Source organism: Drosophila kikkawai, chromosome 3L, assembly GCF_030179895.1.
Source record: "Drosophila kikkawai strain 14028-0561.14 chromosome 3L, DkikHiC1v2, whole genome shotgun sequence".
Taxonomy (NCBI): Eukaryota; Metazoa; Arthropoda; class Insecta; order Diptera; family Drosophilidae; genus Drosophila; species Drosophila kikkawai.
In genome coordinates this window covers 937,013-955,067 of record NC_091730.1, presented here as the reverse complement: position 1 = coordinate 955,067, position 18,055 = coordinate 937,013, and the positions used below count along the sequence as shown (strand labels likewise).

The 18,055-nt window shown below is 53.9% G+C and overlaps 7 protein-coding genes across 8 annotated transcripts; 4 read left to right on the top strand and 3 right to left on the bottom strand.

The window, feature by feature from the left end:
- Positions 1–751: 751 nt before the first annotated feature.
- Positions 752–2,738, top strand: mri (BTB/POZ domain-containing protein mrityu). The gene is made up of 5 exons (XM_017173329.2): positions 752–874; positions 959–1,663; positions 1,764–1,961; positions 2,018–2,335; positions 2,393–2,738. The coding sequence occupies exons 2-5, from the start codon at positions 1,072–1,074 to the stop codon at positions 2,599–2,601; spliced, it is 1,317 nt and encodes a 438-aa protein (XP_017028818.1). The 5' UTR covers positions 752–874; positions 959–1,071; the 3' UTR covers positions 2,602–2,738.
- Gk1 (Glycerol kinase 1) lies at positions 2,675–6,356 on the bottom strand. Its single transcript, XM_017173327.3, has 3 exons — positions 5,889–6,356; positions 3,046–4,176; positions 2,675–2,989 (listed from the first exon to the last, which is right to left on the bottom strand). Exons 1-3 carry the CDS (start codon positions 6,156–6,158, stop codon positions 2,774–2,776), a joined length of 1,617 nt encoding a protein of 538 aa, XP_017028816.1. The 5' UTR covers positions 6,159–6,356; the 3' UTR covers positions 2,675–2,773.
- On the top strand, positions 4,251–5,887 carry NitFhit (NFT-1 protein). The gene has a single exon (XM_017173328.3). It carries the CDS (start codon positions 4,413–4,415, stop codon positions 5,805–5,807), a length of 1,395 nt encoding a protein of 464 aa, XP_017028817.1. The 5' UTR covers positions 4,251–4,412; the 3' UTR covers positions 5,808–5,887.
- A 911-nt stretch (positions 6,357–7,267) lies between the features above and the next one.
- Positions 7,268–8,636, top strand: LOC108079106 (uncharacterized protein C3orf38 homolog). Its single transcript, XM_017173344.3, has 2 exons — positions 7,268–7,403; positions 7,469–8,636. The coding sequence occupies exons 1-2, from the start codon at positions 7,277–7,279 to the stop codon at positions 8,221–8,223; spliced, it is 882 nt and encodes a 293-aa protein (XP_017028833.1). The 5' UTR covers positions 7,268–7,276; the 3' UTR covers positions 8,224–8,636.
- Positions 8,637–8,809: 173 nt separating this feature from the next.
- Prp4k (Pre-mRNA processing factor 4 kinase) lies at positions 8,810–12,650 on the bottom strand. 2 transcript variants are annotated; one of them, XM_070285602.1, is made up of 8 exons: positions 12,475–12,650; positions 11,914–12,324; positions 10,760–11,837; positions 10,463–10,696; positions 10,144–10,376; positions 9,974–10,082; positions 9,366–9,902; positions 8,810–9,304 (listed from the first exon to the last, which is right to left on the bottom strand). In XM_070285602.1, exons 1-8 carry the CDS (start codon positions 12,492–12,494, stop codon positions 9,101–9,103), a joined length of 2,826 nt encoding a protein of 941 aa, XP_070141703.1. In that variant the 5' UTR covers positions 12,495–12,650; the 3' UTR covers positions 8,810–9,100. The 2 variants fall into 2 exon arrangements, with proteins under 2 accessions (XP_070141703.1, XP_017028832.1); XM_017173343.3 differs by having other exon boundaries at positions 11,914–12,321; positions 12,475–12,649.
- Positions 12,651–13,024: 374 nt separating this feature from the next.
- On the bottom strand, positions 13,025–14,127 carry thoc7 (THO complex 7). Its single transcript, XM_017173282.2, has 3 exons — positions 13,994–14,127; positions 13,804–13,927; positions 13,025–13,750 (listed from the first exon to the last, which is right to left on the bottom strand). The coding sequence occupies exons 1-3, from the start codon at positions 14,001–14,003 to the stop codon at positions 13,066–13,068; spliced, it is 819 nt and encodes a 272-aa protein (XP_017028771.1). The 5' UTR covers positions 14,004–14,127; the 3' UTR covers positions 13,025–13,065.
- Positions 14,128–14,242: 115 nt separating this feature from the next.
- Positions 14,243–18,025, top strand: Dis3l2 (Dis3 like 3'-5' exoribonuclease 2). Its single transcript, XM_017173280.3, has 4 exons — positions 14,243–15,512; positions 15,574–16,993; positions 17,063–17,182; positions 17,245–18,025. Exons 1-4 carry the CDS (start codon positions 14,243–14,245, stop codon positions 17,816–17,818), a joined length of 3,384 nt encoding a protein of 1,127 aa, XP_017028769.1. The 3' UTR covers positions 17,819–18,025.
- The last annotated feature ends 30 nt before the right edge of the window (positions 18,026–18,055 follow it).

The following is an 18,055-nucleotide window of genomic DNA, read 5'->3' as shown; positions in this document are numbered from 1 at the left end:
TAGTCAGTGTTCCCAGGTTAGGGGTTTTCCCCCTAGATTTATACGGTCTTCCCACACAGCGCATCTGTGAGGAACGTTTGGGATTTTTCGCAGATGCGAAACTCGTGTTCCCACAGAGCGTCAAAGTGCATCTGGCATCCGAACAGCTGATCGATCAGCTGTGGGCTCATGAAAACGTAAACAAAGACTGTCGAATTGGCAGTTGCAAATTTGAAATGGAACATTTACCAACTATTTTGGCTGTTGTACAACAGGAAAAGGCACAGATTGCGTCAGAATTTATCCGCACTAAATTTAAATGAATTAAATGACAAGGAATTTTAGTTTTTCTAATGATTTTTCTCTAACAAAGAGCAAATTCCCCGAAGTGTGTCTATAGGTGGTATAGGCATCCAAAATCTTCAAAATAAGGTTTTTTGATGTCCTAGGGGGAATTTTAGGGGGGAAGAATTTTTAGGGGGAAAGTTTAGGGTTTTTTTTAAACTTGTATTAACACTATGTTTTTAAAAAACATTGTAGAATTTATGATTTACCCACCAATTGCAACAACTTTTGAAACTTTTTGTGAACAAAGAGGTTTCCATGCCGAGTTTTCAGAAAATGTTATCGATGCATATGTATAAAAAAACATTAAAATTAACTAACAAAAATATGTTTCTTCCTTATATTTATGAGATTAACTGATTTTTTAAATTTAGGGGGAAAACTGGATTTTTTAGGGGGAAATTTCAATTTTATGCGATTTTTTAGGGGGAGAGCCAAATTTTCATCTGGCAACACTGTCGATAGTATCGATAGTGCTCCGACGTTTTGCCAGCACTAGAACAAAGTTGTAATAGTAAAATTTATATGTAAAAATCCAATTCGCACAAAGGTATTTGTTATTCGACAGCGATAAGGGCCCTCGGCTTCCAATTGCGCCTCGCTAATGTGTTTTGTGACCTCACTCGTCCGCCAGGTTGTCGTCTTTGTCTCAGTTTCACAGTAGGAAGCGGGAAGTGGGCGGAGTGGAGCGGTGTTTAGAGATATTGAATACTGCGACTTGGGGCCGAGAAAGCAAACGCAACAAACATGTCAACCACTCCCAACTCCAATAGCAGCAGTAGCAACAGCAACAACAAGCAGCAGCCCCAGAAGCAGGACACGTACAGCAGCGACAGCAGCGAAGAGAATCTCGAGGCGGCCGAGGAGCGGAGAAGGCGCATCCTTAAGAACCGCAGCCGACTCAATCGGCCGAACATTTCTTGCGGCGGCGGAGCCGTTCCCAAGCAGGACGGCAAGTCGCCAGGTGGAGCCGCATCCACGAGCTGCCAGGCGATGGCTTCGGCGGGAGCAGGAGGCCGTCTGCCGGCGCCGCCAGAGAGGATCTCGATGCTGGTGGACGGAGTGCGCTTCACAGTCGAGCAGTCGCTCCTGACAGCCCATCCCACCACCATGCTGGGTACCATGTTCGGCTCCGGCTTTCAGTTTGCACACGCCAACGAGCGCGGTGAGTACGACGTGGCCGACGGCATCTCACACCTGGTGTTCCGCGCGATCCTTGAGTACTACAAGAGTGGTGTGATTCGCTGCCCGCCGACGGTGTCGGTGCCGGAACTGAAAGAGGCCTGCGACTATCTGCTTATTCCCTTTGACGCCACCACCGTGCGCTGCCAGAATCTAAGTGAGTATACCGCGAGCTGCTCCTGCCTGGGCGAACCTTAGTTGTGGCCACCTCTGCTCTCTTCCCTTGTAACATGCCTTCTGTTGTCTTCGACAAAAAGGAGGCCTTCTCCACGAGCTCAGCAACGAAGGAGCGCGCCAGCAGTTCGAGCTCTTCCTCGAGGACCTTATCCTGCCGCTGATGGTGGCCTCGGCCCAGCGCGGGGATCGCGAATGCCACGTAGTCGTGCTGCTCGAGGACGATATGGTCGACTGGGACGAGGAGTTTCCGCCGCAAATGGGCGAGGAATACTGTCAGAGTAAGTTCCCGAGGCATTGATCGCTGCAGGATCAGCAAATAACGTTTTAAATACAGCTGTTCACAGCACTGCCATGCATCGCTTCTTCAAGTACATCGAGAACCGCGATGTGGCCAAGCAGGTGATGAAGGACCGCGGCCTGAAGAAGATCCGCTGCGGTATCGAGGGCTATCCCACTCACAAGGAGAAGATCCGGAGGCGCCCCGGCGGACGGGCCGAGGTGATCTACAGCTATGTGCAGCGCCCGTTCATTCACATGTCCTGGGAGAAGGAGGAGGCGAAGAGCCGCCATGTGGACTTCCAGTGTGTAAAATCAAAGTCCGTGACAAATCTCGCTGAGGCCAATGCCGATCCTCCCTTGGAATTGGACGCAAGTGCGTAAGCAACCCAGTTGAAAGAAGAGAGGCGTTAAATCCCCATTTGGTTTTCAGGCGGCAACCCAATTCCGCCCATTGCAGTGGTCAATCCGCATCCCAATAACGTAGAGCTGGCTCCTGGTGCGGCCCCAGCCGCCGCTCCAGTGATGGGCCCAGCGGTTGTAGTCGCTGTCGACGAGGCGGCGGGCGGGGTTGTGATGCTCAACGACTTGGCTCAGGCGGCGGGTGCCGGTGCCGCCGGCATCGTCGACGAGAACGTTTAGAGCAAAGAGAAGACCTCGGGAAAGGTGGAACACACTGCCAGAGCAGCAGCAGCAGCGCGCACAGCAAAAACCCTTTCTACGATTTTCATCAACACTTTTATATATATGCAATAAAAAACAGAAATGTCCAACACAAAGGTACCTCCAGCGGCACGGCTGAGTCAATCTGGAACTACGCTCCATCAAAAGCCTCGCGCTCGCCTTGCGGCAGGGAAGAAGTCTCCCAGTTCAGAGAGCGCTCGATGGCCATTTTCCACTTCTGGTAGCGGAGATTCCGCTCGGTGGAATTAATCGACGGCTTGATGGCTTCACGGGGCCCAGACTTGGAGAGCGGTGCCTCCATGGAGTAGCGACCCTCGACGGCCTTGTAGGCAGCCATGGCAGCGCCCTGAAATGATCGAATTAAGAAAAGCTGCAACTGTTTAGTAAATTCTCAATACTAACCAAAGCAGTCGTCTCGGCGATCTTGGCACGTAGCACCTGAATCCCCACGAGGTCCGACTGCAGCTGCAAAAAGAGATTGTTCACAGTCATGCCCCCGTCCACCATGAGCTTGGCCAGCGGTATCTTGCAGTCCTTGTGCATGGAATCGAGAATGTCCCGGACCTGGAAGCAAACCGCCTCCAGCGTGGCCCGCACAATGTGTTCGCTCGTGGTCTCCTCGCTGAGGCCGCAGATTACACCGCGAGCGTCCTGGTTCCAATAGGGGGCGTAAAGGCCATTAAACGCCGGCACAAAGTACACGTCTAGGGAGTTGTCCACGGTGCTGGCCATGGCCTCGATCTGCCCCGAGTTCTGAATGATGTTCATGTTGTCCCGCAGCCAGTTGAAGGCGGCGCCGGCAATGGAAACACTGCCCTCGAGAGCGTAGAAGGGCGTGGCTTTTCGCCCCAGCTGGTAGCCAACGGTGGTTAGGAGCCCGTGCTGGGAGTGGACGATGGAGGGGCCGGTGTTATAGAGCAGGAAGCAACCTGTGCCATAGGTGGCCTTGGCCTGGCCCTTGGACAGGCACTGCTGACCCACAAGAGCTGCCTGCTGATCGCCCAAGTCGGAGCTGATGCTTATGCCCTTGAGCACACCCTGCGCAATGTTGCCGTAGAACTCGGCGCTCGAGCAGATCTCCGGCAGGATGCTCTTGGGCAGGCCAAAGAACTTGAGCAGATTCGGATCCCACTGCAGCGTTTCGATGTTCATTAGCATCGTTCGCGAGGCGTTGGTCACATCTGTCTTGTGGACGCCCCCCTCTTTGCCGCCCGTAAGGTTGTACATCAGCCAGGTGTCGATGGTCCCGAACATGGCGGTGCCCTTCTCCATTGCCTGGCTGACCACCGGGACGTTGTCCCGCAGCCAGCGCAGCTTCACGCCCGAAAAGTACGGGGACAGGGGCAGACCGCACAGCGGCCGTAGGTAGTTAATGTTCCTGGCATTGTTGGGAATCGTCTCCAGTAGCTCCTCCACAGTGCTGGTGGTCCGGTTGTCCAGCCAGATGATGGCGTTTACCAGTGGCTGGCCTGAAATCCGGTCCCAGACCACAGTCGACTCGCGCTGGTTGGTGATTCCGATCGTTATGATGTCCTGGAACGAAACAGAAATTCCAAGTCAGAAATATAACGGAAATATTGAAACTTAATTTTCGCTTTTGAGGGTGTGCACACACTGACCAGGGACCACACTTGTCATTCACAGTGAAGCGCGAAGGGGGGGGAGAAGGCCGTAGGCAGTAAACAAGTGGGAGAGGTCTATGATAACGAACCATCTAGTGAGCGACGTAACCTGTCCCGGAATTTCGTGTCCGTCGTCGGCCCTTCTCAATGTCAACTCTAGCCAGAATCGCCCGACGCAGTATTGTCCGCACCGTACAAGTACAAATACGTGGGATGTCTTTGTCGGCGGAGAGCCAAAGGGTTCAAAGTGCCACCATTGCCGTGGGCCAGATGCGGTCCACCAGCGACAAGGCCGCCAATCTCTGCCAGGTGAAGGAGCTGGTTACCCTGGCCAAGGCCCGTAACGCCTGCATGCTCTTCCTGCCCGAGTGCTGTGACTTTGTGGGCGAGAACCGTGCACAGACCTTGGAGCTGTCGGAGCGGCTAGACGGCGAGCTGATGGCACAGTACCGCGAGCTGGCCAGGTGCAACGATATGTGGCTCTCGTTCGGCGGCCTGCACGAGCGGAACGAACAGGGAAAGATCTACAACGCCCACGTCCTTGTCAACGGAAAGGGGGAGGTGGCGTCTGTCTACAGGAAAATGCACCTGTTTGACGCCACCACCAAGGAGATACGACTGCGTGAGTCCGACACCGTGACGCCAGGCGAGCGCTTAGGGCGCCCTGTGGCCACACCTGCCGGTAGGATCGGCCTCCAGATCTGCTATGACCTGCGATTCGCCGAACCAGCTGTGCTGCTGCGGAAGCTAGGAGCCCAACTGCTCACCTATCCGGCCGCCTTCACCTACGCCACGGGAAAGGCGCACTGGGAGATCCTGCTGCGGGCCAGGGCAATCGAGACGCAGTGCTTCGTGGTGGCCGCGGCCCAGCAGGGCTGGCACAACCAGAAACGCCAGAGCTGGGGCCACAGCATGATCGTCAGTCCTTGGGGCAAGGTGCTGGCCGATTGTGGCGGCGAGCAGGAATTGGGCATCGGCACAGCGGAAATAGATCTCGGACAGCTGGAGACTCTGTACCAGAGCATGCCGTGCTTCGAGCACCGCCGGCATGATCTTTATAGCTTAACGGCCTACAACGTCCGCAGTCAGGAGCCGACCGAGGATCGAGCCTTTGCCAATAACATTGTGGACAAACGCACAATATTCTACGAGTCGGAGCACTGCTTCGCCTTCACCAACCTCCGCTGCGTGGTGGAGGGGCATGTCCTGGTGTCCACGAAGCGTGTGACTCCTCGCCTGTGTGGCCTTAATTGCGCTGAGATGGCGGACATGTTTACCACTGTGTGCATGGTGCAGCGGATGCTGGAGAAGATCTACCAGACCACTTCGGCCACCGTCACGGTGCAGGATGGTGCAGAGGCTGGACAAACCGTGCCCCACGTTCACTTCCATGTTATGCCGCGCCGGCACGGAGACTTTGGCCACAACGACCAGATCTACGTGAAGCTGGACGAGCGTGCGGAGGAGAAGCCGCCGCGCACAATTGACGAGAGGATCGCGGAGGCGCAGGGGTACCGGACGTTCCTGCTGGACTGTAGCTAGCTCTCCCACATCCCGCCTTCCTTTTCCATGTGATTTGATATACATATAACAAAATAATAAATAGTCACCCTGAGACAGTACCTCCACTTTGCCTCCCACGGCGACCAGCTTCATGCAGGCTCCGGCAATACACTCGTTGACGGTGTTCACGATGGCCATGGGGTCCTGCTCGCACCATCCTTCCTTCTGGAAAATCGACTCCACCTCAATCTGGTGGTAGCAAACGATCTCGTCGGTGCCAGCGCGGAATATGATGAAGCGGGCGGAGGTGGTGCCCTCGTCAATGGCGCCCACGAAGGGACCAGTCACCGGTGCGGGAGGCGGGGTCGTCTCGGAAGTGGGGGAATCCATGGCCCGACTGTAGTCCAGAGGTCACACACACTCACACTCAATAGTAAAACACAGATGCCTATGCTATGCGCGCTCTCGCCAGTTGCGTCGACACTAAATTAGCTATTGGAATCTTGTCGACATATTCGACGGAAATTGTGCGATAAGAGATAAGGAGAGCGAGCCTCTCTGAGCTAATCGGCGTAGAAAACTCGTTCCGTTCCAAAGAGTAAATATTTACTGCGAATGTTTACAGCAGGTGAGCGAAAGCAGGGTTTATGCCGCAGTTAAATCACGAACAGACAAAGTTCACGTAGAGCTTTTTGACTTTATAATATTGGATGTGGTTTTTTTTAAAGAGCTTTAAGCCTAGTACTCTGACGAGAAAAAACCGCTGTATAAATTTAGACAGCGGCCAAACTCCATATAAAAAAAACGGTATCGAAAAAAAAGAAGAAGAACTTTTAGACACGTCGTTTTTTTCGGTACTCTGACGACGAAAATGAAGCCTGCGAAAATTGAAAGGCGTTGCCAGATCAAGATAGTAAACAGCTGATATCGCGCTGTCTAAATAATTCATTTGATTTATTTAGACACCCCTAATGGAGGGAAAGTTGAAGGAAAAAGGTGGCATTGATAGGGGCTGTCAAGGGGAAGCCCATAATATGGAATTTAACCCACAAAGGACATTTTAATGCCATATTTATTAATATTTTTAATATTTTTTTTGAATATTTGTTTACAAACAGCTGTCCAGTGTGACCAAGGAAAATCCTTAAACGCCATAAAAAGTACATTTTCATGGAATTTCCTTAATTTTTTTGGTCACACTAGCTCGGTAGCGAAATAAACAGCGATTCCGCTGTCTAATTTAGACAGCGGGTTTTTCTCGTCAGAGTACTAGGCTTTATTCTAAAATAAGCAAATGGTCTACCAATTTCAGCAAGTTTAAAGTTGGGAGTAAGCTTTGTATACTCGGAAATGAATGTATTACAAGTTCGCGAATAATCCCCGCATAATTTAACATTCACATCGAAATATTTACCGTTTTCATAGGTGTGGTCACACTGATTGATAAAAACAAACATTTTAATAGAACGTAAAAGTTGGCAAATAACAGGCGGGGATTGCCTTGGACCATGCCCATTTCTGAGCAGCACAAGACGGGCCTCCAGGATCTTCTTCTGAACGAGAGGAATTCGTCGGTCTTGGTCCAGCTGGCCAAAGCAACTACCAAAAATGTTTGCAAGATCGATGATCCAGAGGGTAAGTTTGACAGTGAGGCTATAGCCAATCCAGAAGATCTCTAGTTGATATTTGTGTACTTACAGAAGCCCTTGGACTCCTAGTGGCACACCTTCCGGACATTTACATACTGCTGTCGAAGCGCGCGATTACCAGGGAAATGCTGTTCAAGTACTTGACTGCAAGAGTGCCAGACCTAGCCACCGATTTCACCAAGCCGGACCTAGTGACCAAAGTGATCAACTACTGGGACCAAAATGCTACCCAGAGTTCTTCCCCGTCCGCCAGCCAGGCTGTTGTCTCCGCCGCTGCAATCCGTAGCGAGGAGGACTTTCCCATTCACGCGATTGCCCGAAAGTTTGGCGAATGGTTCTTTGAACGCTTCAATGCCAACAGTCTCAGCCTTGTGGACCTCTGGACGGACGCGACCCTACATCTGACCATCATGGCCAGCGACGGGATCAATGAGCTGGAATGCACGACGGCCGCAGAAGTGCTGGCCTCGTTAACCGGCGCCAAGCAGCAGTTCGGCTTTCACTTTAATCCAAACTTAACGCACGCCGGCATTCAGGGTCGCATGGATGCGTACGGTCAGGTCGTGGTGCTCTGCTGCGGTACCCTGCACTCAGCCGAGAGCAGCGTTGGAGTGTTCGAGTGCGCCTTCGGCCTGCTGCGGGACCCCTATGCTGGCAACAACTGGAAGCCCAAGAGAATCAAGTGCTTGCTGAAAAGCGAGCTGCGGCCCCCCGAGCTGCACAGCCTGTGCTCGAGCGAGACCCTTCAGGAAGCCCTGGCTCTGCCAATGCCCAACGACGACCTGGACTCGGATGCCGTCAATTAAAGACTGTTATTGAACCAGCATTAGTACGTGCGTGTGTTTACACAGCGAGATTAAGAAGAATAGGACTCACCTGAGGATCACCTTCCCCCACTTGGTAATTACCAAATTGCCAGCTCACGAGAGGCAGCGAAAGGCAATCGACCCTTGCAGTCACCGATGAAAGAACGAAGCTGGAAGTTTAGAGAAAATAGGACATTAATGTTTAGTGAGTTTGGAGGAGAGGCTCCAACTGTGACAGGTAGTCGGACAGTTGAAGCCATGTGCCTGATTGATGCTTTCTTCGACAAGCCGAAGTCTTTATTCTGTTCCTGGTAAGGACAGCTACACATATTTTGAAATAATAATAATAATGTAAAGTAATTATTTATGATCATTAGACTGTTGTAATAAAAAACCGTTGGTTCCTAAGAAAATATTGAGTTTTAACTGCCATTATAAGCCATAATCGGAGGGACGTATGAGGCTCGAGGGAATCTCTCTCCTCTGCTAGTTCATGTTTGTAAATTATTACCGATTGCGTTGGCCACATGGAAAGGTTCTTCCGTGATCAGCGGCACACTGAAATTGTAATACACATTGTTAATACTCTCAGAACAGATGAAACGAAACTGTGCCTGGGCATAGCTTCATACAGTAGTATATTGTGTGGGAGAAATAGTTCGGTCACATGCATTTTATACAATTTTTAGTGGCATTAAAATACTTATATACACGCACGTTACACACACGCTGTTCCACATGTTCCAGCTGTACGAGTAGATATATTGTTCAATATGGATTGTGTGATACAACGTACGGGAGTTGGGCGCATCGACTGTCTTACGGGCTATGCAAATTAGAATTACGTTTAAGCTGGCATCTTCAGCTAGCGTCGCCTTTACATTTTCTCCTGAATAAAGGGGTGAATGAGGGCCTGGTTGAGGGAGATCCGTTTGGCTGGATCCAAGGCAAACATGTTCTCCAGCAGATCCTTGAGTTGAGTGACCTTTCGGTGCTGGTCGTCCGGCAGGTTTTGGTCGGCAATCAGTTCCTGCTGCAAGCTGCGCGACGGCTTGACCACCGGCATAACAACAATCTTCTCCTGCGAAACAGAAAAAGGTCAAAGAACAGCCCCATTCACGCTTTAAAACCTCAACACTTACCCTTTCGGTGAGCTTGTCTATCTCGTGGTAGAGAAAATTGCAGCTCTGATCGAAATGCTGCTCCCGGAACTGGCCCTTGCGCACAATGCGGTTCGGTATCTTGCCCTTCACGTCCATGAAGAACTTGAGCATTTGGTTGTTGCTCTTCCCGCTGAACAGGATCTTGCCAGTGTACAGCTCGTAGATGGTGCAGCCAGCCGACCAGGTGTCGATGCCATAGTCATAGGGTATGCCCAGAATGATCTCTGGAGAGCGGTAGAAGCGCGACACCAGGTACGGCGTTATTTCGTTGTCGCTGATGGCCGAGGCGGACCCAAAATCGCACAGCTTCAGTATCAGGTTGTTCTCGTTCACCAATATGTTGTCCGGCTTGATGTCCGCATGCAGGATGCCCGTCTTCTTCAGCAGCTTCAGGGCGAGAAACAGCTGCTGGGTGTAGCTGCGCACAGCCTTGATGTGGAGACCCACATTCTTGCCGTACTTCTTGAGTACCTCGCGCAAGTTCATAGCCAGCGGCTCGAAAACCATGCAGAGATGCTAGAGAAAGGGAGAAAAAAGAACGAAAACTAAGGCTTACTTGGTCTGGAAAAGCTTCTCCTTGGGGTTACCTGCTTGTGAAAGAAGTGACGGTACAGGCGCAGGCAGTGAAATCGATCCTCTGGATCGGCGTCGTTCAGCTTCTTTAGGATTTCCAGCTCTCGGAGTCCGGTTTTGTGCCTGCGATTGAAACGAAGTTCACATATGGAGCTGAAATCCAGGCAGGATCGACATTACTTACATTATTTCGTTGTTACGTATGATTTTGATGGCCACATTGGCCTGTCCCCGAGCCTGGTCCCGGCCCCTCACCACGTTGCTGAAGACGCCCTGGCCCGTATAGCCGTTCACCAGGTAGCGATTATCCAGCACCTCGCCGATCCGAACTCGGTAATAGCCCTCTGCATCGTCCCAGTTATCGGTAAGGGCGGGATTCTCGTGCTGGTGTTTGTTGTGGACGATCGTGTTGGGTGACTGTTAATTGTTCAGAGGAGGATTGGTTATGGTTACTTGGTCAAGAGAGTGGCAGAGGGAGGGAAATTTACAAGCCTGCGACTCACATCGAAATTGGAATCAACGTCCTGTTCGGCAAACATGTCCCACTCATTTCGCTTCTCCTTTCCACTGCTGTTCTTTTGGTTGCTGTCCAACAGCTGGACTTCGGGGTTTGTGAGCGTGGGAGTGGGCGTCCTAGGGGGACGTTCGCGCTGGGACGAGCCCGGTGACGTGCTGCGGGACTCGTACGAATTTGAATTCTGGGGAGGCGTGGGTGAATCATGTCCAGTGCCTAGTTTCTGTGGGGAAATGCCAGTTAATTATGGGATGAACCCTAGCCAAGACCTGCAGCCTTTACCCACCTTGAGTAGTTCCTCGCGCTTCCTGCGACGCTGCTCAATAATGCGCTCCTCGTCGTCATCGTCGTCAATGTCTATGTCCAGGTTGACGTCCTCGTCACTGCTCTCCTTATCATGCTTCTTCTGCCCCTCGCTCAGCGATCCCTTGTAGCGGTCCCGGTCGCCGGCTCCGTTGTCCGGGCCACTGCGTCCTCCGCCACGTCCGCCGCCACGTTCAAAGACACCGCCACGATCCCTGTCGCCCTGCCGTTCGCGCTCTCGGCGCCTGTCCGACTCAAACTTACTGCGGCTATGCGATCGCTGGCGATTGGGCCGACCTTCTCGCTCCCGGGCACGACCCGCACGCACATCGGTCGGCTGCTGCTGTCTCTCCGCTCCACGTCGGCCACCGTCTCGGTCCCGGTCTCTTTCCCGGTTACTGTCCCGATCTCGGCTGTGCTCGCGTCGCTCCCTCTGCTTGTCACGGTTGATCTCCTGCCGCAAGTCCTCCATGTTGCGGTTGCGACTGCGTGGCGGAGCCTGCAATTGCTGCTGCTGCTCTGCTACCCGGCGGCGGGGCGGCGTTCGTTCCCTCTCCCTTGATCGTCGTTCTCGGCGCCCGTGAGCCGCGTCATCGCGGACGCGGTTCCTTGGCGCTGCCGGGGACGGGGATGCGTGGCGTCTCCGCTTCTCAGGCGTGGGCGAGGGCGTGCGTTGGCCTCCGCTAGAATCATCCAACAATATAACATCGGATTCATTTGAGTTATGCGTGCTAGACTGTTTATTATTAGCATGTTTACTGGTTGCAGTAGCCAGCGGCGCTGCAGACTTGCTGGTAGCCATCGCCTGCGGCTGAGCCTGGCCCTGGACTTGGGCCGGGGGCTGCGATGCAGAGGTGCCCATCTTGGCCACCGGCTTGGCCTGCGTAGACTTCGAATGCTGGTGCGTATGGTTGTGGGCATCGCCTTTCTCATCCGCCTCTGGGTCCGACATATAGGCGCCCAGGCGTGCCTGGAGTAGGGCCTTCTGCCGCATCAAGTCCTCCAAGTTAAGCTCGTCCTCTATGATGGGAGCAATGACCGGACTGGCCACATCAACGGGGCTGAAACAGTGAATATTAAAGCGCAGCATTAGTCGCAGCTGCTGGGCAGCGATTATCCACCGCCATCGATACTCACACATCGCTCTCGCTGCCCGAACTGGCCACCTCCAGGACGGGCAGCACCTTGTTCTGAATGGTCTTTGTTATCTCCTCCACAAGGCTGCATGGATCCGTGGGCAGCAGGGACTTGGAGATGCGGAAGTCCGCGCCGTTGCGACTGGCCTTCTGCATAATCTCTGTGAACTTGCTGCTCAGCCCAGAGCTCTTTGGCAGCTTACTCTTGGCCTTGGACTCGGGCGCGTCCGAGTCGTTGGAGGACTCGCTTTGGCGGTGCAGGCGTTTCTTTGCTTTCTTGCTCTTCTTGTGGGCATGCCGCTCCTTCTCGCTCTTGCCCGACGACGAGGACTTCTTGTGTTTTTTGTGCTTCTTTGGTTTCTTGTGCTTGGCCCTGCGTTCCTCGGACTCGCTGTTGCTCGAGTCGTAGCTGCTTGGTGGGGTAAATGGAGAAGGAAGGTGGAAAATAAGGGAGTGTGGGAGTGCAGTGGGGGCGGGGTGAGATCGGAGCCCCAGAAGCCAGAATCAGTACATACACACACGAGCATGTGCTTGGGGCAATCAGCCGCCTTGTCCTACATACCTCTTGTCGTCCGTCATCATGGCGAAGTGGGGATGAACACTTGGGGCGCAAGGCTTCTGGAAAAGCGCGTTTAATGTTACTTTAATCGAATCGCAATTGGTTTGGCGAAACTTTTTCTCGTTTTTGCTTGGCCGTTGCTTCAGTGTGGCCGTACGAGGCTGCTGGCGGAATACCTACTTCGCGGCCGCCAGGGGCGCTGCAGGGATTATTCGAAATCGAAAATCAAGCCTAGTACTCTGACGAGAAAAAACCGCTGTATAAATTTAGACAGCGGCCAAACTCCATATAAAAAAAACGGTGTCGAAAAAAAAGAAGAACTTTTAGACACGTCGTTTTTTTCGGTACTCTGACGACGAAAATGAAGCCTGCGAAAATTGAAAGGCGTTGCCAGATCAAGATAGTAAACAGCTGATATCGCGCTGTCTAAATAATTCATTTGATTTATTTAGACACCCCTAATGGAGGGAAAGTTGAAGGAAAAAGGTGGCATTGATAGGGGCTGTCTAATTTAGACAGCGGGTTTTTCTCGTCAGAGTACTAGGCTTTAAAATAAATTTCAGAGATTTAGCATTTTATTTAATTTCTTCGCCTCTAACTGGCCACTGCCACATCCACGTCATGCTCGTCCTTGTCTATGCTCAGCTCCAGCACAGCATCCTCCTCCAAGGACATGGCCTTGGAGTCCTCTGTGGAGGCGGAGGCGATCTTTGGCTCACCGCGCACACCGTCGAACTTGGTGGGGCTAATACTGGCCAGGTCGTCGTCCTCGTCGCTGACCTCCATTATGCCGTTGTCGTCAAGATCCGGCTCGGAGCCCGCTTCGTGGTCGCTGGAGGACGAAGAGGACGATGAGGAGCTGTTTTCCTGCTCCAGCTGCTGCTCCAGCTCGTGGATGGTGTACATAAGCAGGGTGAAGTCGTTGCGGCGCTTCTGGAACTTGCGCTCCATCTTGAGCTTCTTCTGCACCAGCACATCGATGTCCTTCCGAATCGTCTCAATCTGACCCTGGGTGCCGTTGCGGTCCGGCTGCTCCTCGATGAGCGAGGCCAGCAGGTCGTACTCCATCTTGTTCTTGCGAATCTGCTTGGCGGTGATCAGCTCCTTCTTGCTGGCCTCGATCTCCTCCTTGGCCAAGCCAATGCTCTCCTCGTGTTGCCCCACCAGCTGCCGATAGTGCTCCGCCTCGGCGTTGATCATCTGCAGCGTCTGCACGTTCTTCATCGCAGTCAGCTTGCACTGGGCGAAATGGGCCATCAGGCGGTCGTGCATGATCTGGCTAGGATGGGATGGGCATTTAGATTTGCCTTGCAGAGGGTAGCGCGGGCTTACCAGGTTTCCGGCGAGTCGTTCTTCCCATTGGCCCACTTAAGGAGCTGCTTGAGCAGCATGTTCAGGCGCCGGTCCTCCCCAGTGCCGTCTCCATCGATCAGTAGACGCTGCTTTATAATTTCCTCTGCCGGAAGGGATTCTCTTTCAAATTTCTGTCTGTAAATGTGAGACTGTAATCAAAACCACCTACCGTCGTTCATCTCGGCGCTTGACTTATCCAGTCCGGCCAGCTGGCGTCCACCTTGTCACACTTCAAAAGGGCCTAAAACATCCGACAGTTGCCGCGTACGGTCACACTCGTGTGTAATTTCGTGAAAATATTCAATTTGCCTTTAAATTTTACCACCCCCACTTTCTGGTGTCCCGCACAGAGCCTGGCGGCGCCACAAATACTTTAGAGATCATTTTGTCCAAACCACCAGCTGAACTCCTGCCGAGCATGTCGGAGACGTCAAGCGCCGACGTGGACAGGGACAGGGACAGGGAGCGGGGCTCCGGCTCTGTTTCCGTCTCGGGCTCCTCCTGTGCATCCCCCCTTGAGCTGCTGAAGCTCGAGGAAATCCGCCAGCGTTCCCATCGACTGGTCGCTCGGCTGCAGCAGGCGCAGTGGGAAATGACCGCCTCCGCGAGCAGGCAACCGGCAGCGATATCCACAGCCACAGCATCCGTTACCACTGTGTTCATGCAGCCTCGGCTTGTGGAGATGCTGCCAGGTCCCTCGCAGGCTGGCAACCGACCTGGCTCCATACCGATAGCCATACCCATGCCGATGCAGTACCTGCCCATGCAGATGCCCTCCTACCCGATGCCGATGCAGATGGCCGCCCAGCCGCCACCCAGCCATGCGCCGCCCATGCAGATTCATCCGAATCGGCCGAACGCCCCCGGGAACGCCCAATCTGCTTCCAGTCACAGCAAGAAGTCGAAGCGAACGCTTAGGAACGAGGTGGAGGCCCTCCAGGAAATGATCAAGGCGCTGAGCGTGGTCTCCCCGGAGGTCAATGCGTATGCCGGGCAGCTGATCCGTCAGAACGAGGTGCTCTCACAGCTGGAGTGGACTGCCTCCAGGATGCCGCCTCAGAACTTGATCCGTCAGCTGCCCCAGCGAATAGATGGTGGAAGCGAGATGGCCCGGAGGCAGCTGCAACAGCAGCAGCGAATGGAGGGACGCAGGCGTAACGATTCTGAGGTCTCGAGCGGAAGCAGCAACAGCGCCTCCGCCAAGCAGCCGCAGCAGTCGGGACAGGGAAGCGGACGGAAGCGGAATCGCAGGAAACGCGACAGCGCCGAAAAGGGCTCCACCACCCAGTCGCAGAAGACCGAGCTGCAGGCCATGCGATCGTACATAAACAAGATAGTCCAGCACTACGTGGGCACGGACCAGCCGCTGCCACCTGAAATGCTCTTCTCCGGCAACTTCTCCGACTTGGAGGAGCACGCCCAGCGCCTCGCTTCGGCTGGCTATGGTCGCATCGTCGAGGAGGAGATACGGGTGAACCGCAAGAACAATAGGCAGGCCTTCATCACGATGTCCAACGATCGTGAGGCCCTCGAAAGGGATGGCATCGTTCTCCTGCCAGTGGCCCGACGCTACGCCTTCGAGGGGGACAAGGTGCGGGCCTTTGTGCTGCATGGTAGCAGTTCAAAGCCCGAGTCCGAGTCGCTACCCTCGGGAGGCATCACGGGCGGCAAGCCGTCTATATCCCTGGGTAAGTGTCGCTGTGTGAGATTCGGGAGATAAGGAATGGCCTCAAGCCTCGCTTCTTCCAGGGGACGATGAGGAGCTCTCGGACGACACGGAGTCGCAAGACTCTGACGCCGACGCAGACAACGTGGTGATTATTTCCTCGGACAACTGTCCCAAGGCCTTCGTCATAGCCATCACCAAGCAGACGGAGCTGCGCCAGATCGTGGGCACCATATCTTTCACGAACCCCATCAGGCTCTGCGACGACCAGCTCTTCTACAAGTTCCGCCCGTACGACCTGCGTGTGCCCATGGTCTATGTACCACAGGACGCCTGTGCCGCCCATATCGGCACTATGCCTCCCGGGGAGGTTTCCGGCCTACTCTACTTGGCCCACATCCTCGAGACGGACTGCAACGGGCACTGCATTGCGGAGCTTATTCAGCCGGTGGGTCGCGTGGGTAACCTGGAGGACGAGCTGAAGGCGATTCTCTTCCACAATGGTCTCCGGGATATAAAGCCGTTTGAACAGCGCTTCAATGACATGTACTCCCAGCCGGCAGCGGCCGTAAGCGCGGAGGATCTGGTTCAGCGGAGGGATCTGCGGAAGAAATGCATCTTTACCATAGATCCTATGACGGCACGCGACCTGGACGACGCCGTTTCCATTGAGCAACTGGCCGACAACGAGTACGAGGTGGGCGTCCACATATCCGACGTATCGCACTACCTCATGGAGGACAGCGAGCTGGACAACATCGTCAAGGAGCGATCCACGTCCATTTATTTGGTCAACGAGGTGATTCACATGCTACCCCAGCCCCTCTGCATGCGCTGTTCCCTGCTGCCGGGCGAGGACAAGTTCGCCTTCTCGGTCTTCTGGCGAATGAATGGGGAGGGGGTCATGCTGCAGGAGAAGCCCACCTTCGCCCGCACGGTCATCAACTCGTGCACGCAGTTCGCCTACGAGCATGCCCAGAAGATCATCGACAATCCCGGAGAGCGCTTCACCGACAACGACTTTCCGACCATTTTGAACGGCTTTGGGGCGAAGGACATTGTGAAGAGAGTTCGGTTGCTGCACCAGATCGCCGGCTCCATGCGGAAGGTGCGCTTCGAAAACGGCTCCCTGACTATCAACAACGCCAAGCTGCGCTTCGTCCTGGACCCTATCAGCGGCGAGCCGGTGGCGTTCGAGGTGGAGAAGCAACGCGAGGCGAACCGCATGATCGAGGAGTTCATGTTGCTGGCCAACCAAGCGGTGGCGCGCTTTATACACGACTCCTTCCCCGACATGTCGGTGCTGCGCAACCATCCTCCGCCGCTCACCAAGTCCCTGAAGGCACTGCGGGAGAAGCTGGTGGCCCTGGGCTTCGAGCTGGACTACTCCTCCTCGAAGGCGCTCCAGGAGAGCATGGTGCGGCTATGCAACGAGGCGCCCAATCCCGTGGCAATGAATGCCTGCCTCAGTCAGCTGCTGATGAAGCCCATGGCCAGGGCCACGTAAGTCACTCCTGCTTAAGTAATAGGGTCCATCTCACCATGCTCACCTGCCTTGGTTTCCCTTTGCAGCTACTTCTGCAGCGAAGGCAAAACGGAGCCGGCGGATCTCTGGCACTACGCCCTGTCCATTCCGATCTACACACACTTCACCAGCCCTATTCGGCGGTATCCGGACATCATGGTGCATCGGTAATTGCTGCAGAGTGACTTCTCAGAACAGAGCCCTTATCTGCATCCTTCTTCCATTTCAGCCTGCTGGCAGCCGGTCTCAACTACTGCCCGCCGCCCGGACGAAGTCCGGACGAGCTGCACGCCCTCACCAAGCTGGCCAACGAGCGCAAGTACAGCGCCAAAATGGCCGGAGACGACTCCGGCAACCTGTTCTTCAAGCGGTTCGTGCGCAACAAGCAGGTCATCCACATGAAGGCCGTGGTCATGGAGATATTCCAGCACATGATGAACGTGGTCACCCTGGAGTCGGGGCATGTCATCAGCATAAACTTCAAGATGCAGAAGGTGCTCGTGGACACGCAGCATGCGCCCAACTACATCCTGATTGCGGAGCGCAATCTGAAGCAGTCGCACAAGCTGCAGCTTCTCTCTGTGGTGCCCATTCGCCTGATGATTTGGGACAACAAGCTGACCGGAGTCCTGACCATGGGCGATCCGCGTCCCCAGGCGCACAAGGAGCAGCAGCAGCAGCAGCAGCAACAGACCAGCGGATCCGACAACAGCCAGAGGAAGCAGCAGCAGAAACCACACCAACAGCAGCAGCAGCGACACCAGCAGCAGAGTGTTTTCGCGATGAGGCAAGACAGCTTATAAACGCACACAATCCCGACTCCTTTATACTGCCCTTTGAATACCATTACTGACCATTGGGCCAGGCGATCATCTCCGCCTGGCCAAAATTGACTCTGTGATGCTAACGACTAACGACAAACGACGTATGTATGTGGAATGTACATTAAATTGTAAGAATCAACCAAATTGCAGGATGCCCAACATAATAAAACAACAGTCGAACAAACAGTCGTCCACTGAACCCGGTGAACTCCATTG

Excerpts from the sequence above, each read along its gene's own strand:
- mri (XM_017173329.2), top strand. The coding sequence starts at position 1,072 with ATGTCAACCACTCCCAACTCCAATAGCAGCAGTAGCAACAGCAACAAC. Across the intron at positions 1,664-1,763 it reads CGTGCGCTGCCAGAATCTAA|GAGGCCTTCTCCACGAGCTC; the intron begins GTGAGTATACCG and ends TTCGACAAAAAG. Across the intron at positions 1,962-2,017 it reads GGGCGAGGAATACTGTCAGA|CTGTTCACAGCACTGCCATG; the intron begins GTAAGTTCCCGA and ends TTTTAAATACAG.
- NitFhit (XM_017173328.3), top strand. The coding sequence starts at position 4,413 with ATGTCAACTCTAGCCAGAATCGCCCGACGCAGTATTGTCCGCACCGTA.
- Gk1 (XM_017173327.3), bottom strand. The coding sequence starts at position 6,158 with ATGGATTCCCCCACTTCCGAGACGACCCCGCCTCCCGCACCGGTGACT. Across the intron at positions 4,177-5,888 it reads CCGTGGGAGGCAAAGTGGAG|GACATCATAACGATCGGAAT; the intron begins GTACTGTCTCAG and ends GTTTCGTTCCAG. Across the intron at positions 2,990-3,045 it reads TCGCCGAGACGACTGCTTTG|GGCGCTGCCATGGCTGCCTA; the intron begins GTTAGTATTGAG and ends CGATCATTTCAG.
- LOC108079106 (XM_017173344.3), top strand. The coding sequence starts at position 7,277 with ATGCCCATTTCTGAGCAGCACAAGACGGGCCTCCAGGATCTTCTTCTG. Across the intron at positions 7,404-7,468 it reads CAAGATCGATGATCCAGAGG|AAGCCCTTGGACTCCTAGTG; the intron begins GTAAGTTTGACA and ends GTGTACTTACAG.
- Prp4k (XM_070285602.1), bottom strand. The coding sequence starts at position 12,494 with ATGATGACGGACGACAAGAG. Across the intron at positions 10,377-10,462 it reads ACGTTGATTCCAATTTCGAT|TCACCCAACACGATCGTCCA; the intron begins GTGAGTCGCAGG and ends AACAATTAACAG. Across the intron at positions 10,083-10,143 it reads ATACGTAACAACGAAATAAT|GCACAAAACCGGACTCCGAG; the intron begins GTAAGTAATGTC and ends TTTCAATCGCAG.
- thoc7 (XM_017173282.2), bottom strand. Across the intron at positions 13,751-13,803 it reads AACGACTCGCCGGAAACCTG|CCAGATCATGCACGACCGCC; the intron begins GTAAGCCCGCGC and ends ATCCCATCCTAG.
- Dis3l2 (XM_017173280.3), top strand. The coding sequence starts at position 14,243 with ATGTCGGAGACGTCAAGCGCCGACGTGGACAGGGACAGGGACAGGGAG. Across the intron at positions 15,513-15,573 it reads CAAGCCGTCTATATCCCTGG|GGGACGATGAGGAGCTCTCG; the intron begins GTAAGTGTCGCT and ends CGCTTCTTCCAG. Across the intron at positions 16,994-17,062 it reads AAGCCCATGGCCAGGGCCAC|CTACTTCTGCAGCGAAGGCA; the intron begins GTAAGTCACTCC and ends TTCCCTTTGCAG.